General features: G+C 38.7%; 1 protein-coding gene across 1 annotated transcript in view; it reads right to left on the minus strand.

Annotated features, from left to right (window-relative positions):
- The window catches only part of LOC137992883 (prostaglandin E synthase 2-like), a 16435-nt gene extending 12496 nt beyond the window's left edge, over positions 1-3939 (minus strand). Inside the window, exons 1-2 of the mRNA XM_068838448.1 lie at positions 3455-3939; positions 1636-1829 (exon numbers count right to left, since the gene is read on the minus strand). Of these exons, the coding sequence (XP_068694549.1) occupies positions 1636-1829; positions 3455-3919 (659 nt within the window). The 5' untranslated portion in view covers positions 3920-3939. The remainder of the gene's footprint in view (positions 1-1635; positions 1830-3454) is intronic.
- Between the last annotated feature and the right edge of the window lie 3561 nt (positions 3940-7500).

The raw sequence follows: 7500 nt of genomic DNA on the forward strand, positions 1-7500 counted from the left end.
AGACATGGTTTCAATATTTGTTAAAGTGTATCATTACAATATAGTGAGTCATTTACTGAACGTTTGTTCATGACATTAAACATTGGTCCATATATGTCTCTTAGAAATTCACTTCCAGAAGTACTTGTAATGTCCAACAACTTGTTGTTATGTTGGCAAGTAAAACACATTTAAGCGAAACATCATAAGCATCGTATTCCAAAATCGCCCTCGCACACATGAAAATGCATCCTTGGCTTTCACAAAGTTGTTGTGACAGCCGATCCTTGACCGGTATTGTTGATTGTTGTTCCCATGCTGGTGGTTAGTAGCAGACAACAGTAAGAGTACGAAATACTATTCTTTGAGGGTGCAAGACTCTTATTCAATGCAAATAGTTTTTAGAGTACAACAACTCTTTCAGTTTGAAGTGTAACCCACACCGATAGTTCAAGCCGATAAATACTGGCTTGTGAGAGCTTGTGAGATACTCATGAGATATTTGTGAGATATGTGGTGCAACTCGCACCGGATTTCAAGCCAATGAATGTGGGTTTGTGAAGGCGTCTTAGCTTCAGTGCAGTCCGCACTAAACACAAGCCGAGTCTAGATATGTTGGCTTGCGTGAGTAAACAACTCCCGTATCGATATCACCGAGGAAACTCGACTCAGCGATGTCACTTGGATGAAATAACAAAGACCAAACAAGGAAGGAAAGTGTAATAATTTTTGAAATGAAAGAAAGAAAACTAATCAGAAACAGCACGACAGAGCAATTTTGAAACAGAAATAACTTACCTTGAACAATTACAACTAATTTGCGACAGAAAGCTCTTCAAAATTTTCCCAAAACAGGGAAAACGACCGCAGATTTAAATACATAATGACGACAACATGCTAGAGGCAATGGCCGACACTTGAAAACAATGACTCGCAATTACTAGTACTCAGTCTCAAGCCAGATTATTTTTACTATCGGAGATCTGTCACGTGTCATCTCGTCCTCAAAGTGACAAACCAACTGACATACACGTACAATCAAGATCTGCCTCTGACTTAGGGATCTGTATGCATGAGCATAAGACCCCAAAAAATATGTTAGAATATAGTAGTTAACTCAATTTAATATATTGAAAGAAATGTGTACATTGTTATTTATGATTGACAAAGAAGATCTCACGTGAGCAGGAAATCACAACGTGACGAAAATAACCCTAATTACAGGTATAATATTATTATCATTTCTACTACTACTACTACTACTACTACTACTACTACTACTACTACTACTGCTACTACTACTACTACTACTGCTACTACTACTACTACTACTACTACTACTATATGACTACGACTACGGCTACTACTACTACTAAAATAATAGGAATAGTAATAATCATAATAATAATAACAATAAAAATAATAAAGATTCTGAGCCAAATCCTTAACTTACAGCCAGAGCCATTATGATAACTGACAAAAATAAGTACCCCTTAACAAACTGCCATAAACAAGAATGCAGCTAATTGCTAATCAGAAATAGTAAGGAAAAACAACTTCTAATAGATAATTCTGATACCCACAATTCAGCTAAAGGATAATACACCAGCAGAAAAATGGAAGCTTACATAACATGAAACCTCCAAAAACACTTACTTTTCTCTTTCTGTGGAATCTTTGTCAATGGCACCTTTGTGCATGATGAAATACTTGTTGGCGTATTCTTTCTCTTCCTTGCCATCAGCCTTCTGCATTTTGATCTCAGGGTAATAAATTAAAATCTGTTCTACAGAATCTTGGCCAAGCATCACCGAGCGAAGAGCACTGATGATGACTGACGAGTCATTGATCTATTCAGAGTGAGGAAAGTGAAATAAAACAGAAACAGATACTGTGTTCTATAAACTTTGATGTCTTACCAATGAAACCACAGAGAAAAATGGAAGCTGATTTTGACCCTGTGTTTAGCCAGTTTTTGCAACTGCATCTAAATTCTTATGCAATTAATGAATTGATAATTAATGAGGATGACAACAAAAATGAAGTACTGAATTCTGGGCAAATCTGCCACCACTTCTACTCCCTTCTTAACCAATTGACCGCTGGGAGTGAGACTTAACAGATTTTACTCTGTCTAACACCAAATGATTTTACTCATCAACTGGGCGTGTGCCTGGTGCCTGAGTGCCTTAACTCATTGACTCCTGGGAATAACGAAAAGGAAAGGAAAGGAACTTTATTTAAGTCTCTGGTCTTCTAGCGCCGGAGCACTTAATGGTGACACTGTAAATGGAAATCAACAACTAAAATAAAATGAAATGTTGGTTTTTGAGGAGACGGGAAAACCAGGGTACCTTGGAGAAAAACCTCTTGGTGCAGAGTAGAGAACCAGAAAACTTAACCCACATATGAGAATAATGACCTTGAGTTTGGGAATCAAACATGGGCTACATTGGTGGGAGGCGAGTGCTCTCACCATGGCACCATCCTTTCACAGATTTTGCTCTGTCTAACACCAGGTGGTTTTACTTATCAACTGGGGACATAATAGGCACCTGAGGACTGAATGGGTTAAAGAAGAAATTTTTTAGTGGACATAGATTTTGATAACCCTGTTGCTACTCAGGGGTTCCCCATTGATGAGCAAAATCATCTAGCATTATGCGCCAATCAACTCGAAACTTCAACATCGCCCCTTCCCGGGCAAAGCCCGGTCATTTGAACTTTTGAAGATTGGGCCAAAATGGTGTTCAAATTCCCTACCCTATCGTCGGATTTGAAGGATTTGTCTGTCATACCCTATTGAAGAACAATCGTCATCGGCTCCTGCCGTCTTTAAGAAAGACCTCTGTTGTAAGCCAATCTCTTACAAATGCTACATATCTTCCTTTAAACTCCTCCATCTCGTCCAAACACAAGTTTTATTTGAAACCTAACACTTCTGGTTCAATTTTCCCCACCCCACGCAAGCAAAGGTCAAATTCTCCACTCCCCGGGCACAGAAGATAGTCAAATGCCCGTGGTTTGCCGGGGGGGGGGGGAGGGGCGATGTTGAAGTTTTAATTTGATCTGCCCATTAGTCAAAGTAAAATAGGTCACTGGCCGTTTTAGAAGATGATACAGTTTAATTAACTGTTACCCAATGGCTCTCCTACAGATTGCCAAAAATGTTTAAGTGTCTTAAAGATGAAGAGCCCTGGGTGTCTTGAAAAACGAAAAACTAGCTATCTGCATAGCAAAAAGAACGGATCCTTTGATATCAATTTCGGGAAAAAAGACTTCAGCAAGTTGTAAAATTACAGGAGACTGCAGGACTTTGGGAGCAGCTTTGAAGTAAGTGAGTTGACTGTGGGAGCAGTTTTTTTTTAGTTGGATGTACATGTAAGTGGACGGGTATTCTGAAATCTTGTCCTACAACAATGAGATGTCTTCGTATCATATGATGTTCATTCATACATCAAAATCAAATTCTTACCTGCTTGTTGTTGGCAATGACGAAAGGAACTTTCTTGTAAGAAGAGAAACTGATTTCTCTCTTCCATATCGGGCTCACCTCTACAATAGTGTAGTCGATTCCGTAATAATCCAGAAACGCTCTGACTTTCCCACAAAATGGACAGTTCTGGTATTGATACAGAGTAACTGAAAGTTTAGGAACTTCTTCCTTAAAAATTACACCGGTCTCGATTTCTGATATTTTGACTGGACGCGCTTTCGCATGACCAGAGAACATCCGGAAAGACAGAACACCGGCAGCGGCGAGGGTTACACCACAACTCCCTGCCAGAATAGCCGTGAATCCATGACTTCTTCCAGATCCATTCGATGAATAGCTTCTCGAGCTCATCAGTCGTCTTGGTGCACTTTTCATTTCCACATTACCGAAAGATTTGTTAAGCAAAAGATAAAAATTCGAACGGAACACTCTCCTAGCAGCCATCTTGATTTCAGGGGAGACTTTGTTATGTCACCTGGTTTCCAGTACTACGCATCCGTTGCCTTATATAATACCGTGGAAGACTGGCACTAGTTATCATACCGGTAGCGCAGTATCTTACGCAAGAGAACATGCAAGAGTAGAAGCAATATATAGATTTTGCAAAGCCTAAAAGCGGAGCTCCCGTTTTTAACCCCAGAAACCAATATAGTGTACATGGAAATAATTATGCTTCTGCATAAAGTACACAATCAATCATCATTACTGTATACAGTTTACAGTGATCAAACAGATTAAACACTTCTGAGCTGACAGCAAACAAGCCTTACAAACAATAACGAACAAATTTAATCAACAACTAAAACTGAAATTAAATGCACAGTAATCTCTTTCACAACATTTTCCGTTTGACCGACAGTCTTTACTCCCTCTCTATTCAGTTTAGAACAACAGCAAAAATCTTACTAAAGTCAACCTAAGGCGTCATGTACGAAGTAAACTCGCTTACTCGACTGCAATTTCACATTCAAACAAAGCAGCTCTCGACTGCACATCGATTTAACACAAAGAGCCTATAAATGATATTGTTGAAATATGTCAGAATCTCTGTCAAAACGGAATTGTAAACGTTTTTACATATTTTAGTATAGGTAATCGAGTGGGGCCGAGTAAAATTAAAGATTAATATCACTTGTGTTTCCAGAAGTTGCTGAAATTGCCCGACTCGGGCAATTTCACCAACTTCTGAAAACACAAGTGATATTAATCCTTAATTTTACGAGGACCCATTGCGATTACTTGTTAATAACATAGAAGGCAAATATTTCTTAACATTGTTGATTCACTTCGAAAAACAATCAGCCAAGTGGAGTTAAAACATTCGTTCGCTAGCAAGCAAAGCAAACAAACAGACATACAAGTCAACTACTTCTTTACGTCCAAAACGAGTACAGATGATTGCTATTTTATATTCACTCCAGAGAAAAAATTCGAGTTTCATTCCTGAACAAAATTAAAGCAACAACGATTTAACCAAATGTTATAGTCCAGTCAATCTGTGTCTGCTGCTTTAAACAAACTGCGCGTGCGTCCATCATGCTTCATTACATTATGTATTTTTCACACTTCTATTTCTGTATAAATACTTACATTTGAAAAGGTTACGTGATGCAACAGAATTTTTTTTCACTGCCAAAATGTTTATTACTGTTCTCTTACTAAAACACGAAAATTACCTAAAATCCCTGTGGTGGAACATGCCTAAATTAAGCGTTAAAGTTTTGGCCGATCTGGAAAGAGTGCGACTTGTTCGTAGTTTTATTCCTTAAATTACTTGATTATTGTAAGCAATCACTAACTCGCTTTGTTTTGTTCTTAAGTTGAAAAACCTACACTGTAAGAGAGGAATTTGTCTGAGGCTTTTACCACAGGACACCCAAACCACCAGATTACATTGTCCAAAACCTAGCTTATGTAATTGATTCTTTTCATGCAATGAAATGTGACTTTCTTTTTCTCATGATATTTGTGGGTTTGTGGTTACAGATAATTATGAAACCTTCAATTCACAGTTTTGCTTTAACGAGCATGTCCTTGAGTGATTTATCCCTCTGGTACCATTGTATTAAAGCTGATTTCTTCATACTTGCCAGCATAAGCTGGTTTTCCAGTTGCGCGTCAGTATTGCTTGAAGATTTGACACTGCTGGGTTGTATGTTGTGACAAATGGTAGAATTTTCCCTCTGGCTCTGGCTTTTTGTTTAAGGGCCGACTGTCTTCCAGAAAAATTGACCTGTTAGCTTCTTCAAGGCGGGCTCTGGATCGAGAGTGCCTCTTAATTCAAATATTGTTTTTCAAGGGTTTGTTCGGATAAGCCTAATAGCCTCTCCTTTGATAAAACCCTTCTTGGCACTGGGCGGGTGACAAGAGGTAAAATGCGTGTATTGGAAGATGTTAGTCGGCTTGTGATATGTTTTGATATGGAGAATAGATTTCTTTTGGAATCGTTTTCTTTTGTATATACCCTTGTCTAGGAAAGTGATCTTTCAAGTAGCTTTTAAGGGCAACTGATCGTTGGACTGGCGGCGGTTCCTTATCCTTACTGGGAAATATGTATTGAAGATGCATTCGTCTTGCGAAAACATTTAAAGTCACTCAAAAGTTGACGTCTCATGTTGTTTTCGTTTGTCACAGGTGTAGGCCTGGAATGAATTTAATCCTTTAGATACCAAGCTGACTTGCTTATCTGTTAAAACCGATTTTGAGAGGTTTTTTATGTATATTTTTATTAGTTTTCCCCTCTTTGGCAGTCCGCCGTTTTGCAAGTGGCTCTGCGCTCTATGCGTCTGGTTGTCTTTGATCGCCCAAAGGTGTTAGGTTCAGCCAAAGTTGACTTGCCCAGAGAAGTCAGAGAGATCACTTGTATAGCTTCTCAACACTTTTCAGTATTGGTGTTCATTACATGTTTGCAGACCATGTTCGTGTGTAAGGTCCGATGATGCCTTTCTATAGGTGGTCGAGACGGTTTACATTGTTGTTGTTTATAGTGCTCTCCGACCTTGCCAACGACGATGACTGAAAAATGTTTGTGAAAACTCGTTGCACCTGCATGGATTTTCTTTCAGAGCTTTAAATGTAGTTCTAGCCTTCTACTGTGTTTTGAACATGACTCTAGATCTGTCGTTTACGTTCGTGAAAGCATTTCAGTACTTTAATAAAATCTAGTTCAGCTTCTTTTTAATGGAAACGATCTCCTTTGTGAACAGTTCGCCAGGCCTTTTGTTTGCTTTAGCCTTGCACTGAAGCAATTTCCGACAAGTTTTGTTTTTATTTAACCCTTTGATTACTATCTGGCAAAATACGTCCAGCTTTATCCACGGTCCCATCTACCCTTTGTGACGTCATCACTTTTAACGGTCAGGAACAGCTTTGTCCACTAACTTGTGCAAGGAGAAGAGATCTTTCAAACTATACCAGAATGGGCACAATTCAGTCAAGAAAATTGGAGAAACGGCCAAAAAAACCATGTAACACTGACCTGAAAATTTCCAGGAAAAGCTTGCTCAATTACCCACCTACCTTTCTGAGCACCTAATTCTAAGATGATGAAAGGTTTCTCAGAAACTCTTCCCACCAAAATAAAGCCTACCAAATGCCCAGCAAGTTGAAAAAAAAATGAGGCAAGGAAAGCAAAAAGAGAGGGAAGGAGAGAAAGCGAAAAGTGAAAGTGGAAAGTGTTGTGCTACTTTTAAACCCAAAGGGTATGGTTTTTTAGCCGTTTTGATCTGAAATAGGGTATTAATGTTGACCATTTGGGTCTGAAATAGGGTATGGTTCATGCACTCTAGCTTTGAATTGGTTATGTTTTTTCAGAAGACAAATCATATACGGGAATGTTAATATATTTGGGTAACAAACAGCCAACGTAATGACAAGTAACCCCACTTATATTCAAAATGAAATGCGCCTTTCTTTGCCATAATGTGGCTTTTGAAGTCCCCGGGACGTCGAAACATTTATAACTTTTTATCGGTTGCGTAGAATGTGGTGGCCTAGTGTAATAACTGAGTAAACGAGTCCGTTTA

The sequence above is a fragment of the Montipora foliosa genome, chromosome 2, assembly GCF_036669935.1.
Source record: "Montipora foliosa isolate CH-2021 chromosome 2, ASM3666993v2, whole genome shotgun sequence".
Classification (NCBI taxonomy): Eukaryota; Metazoa; Cnidaria; class Anthozoa; order Scleractinia; family Acroporidae; genus Montipora; species Montipora foliosa.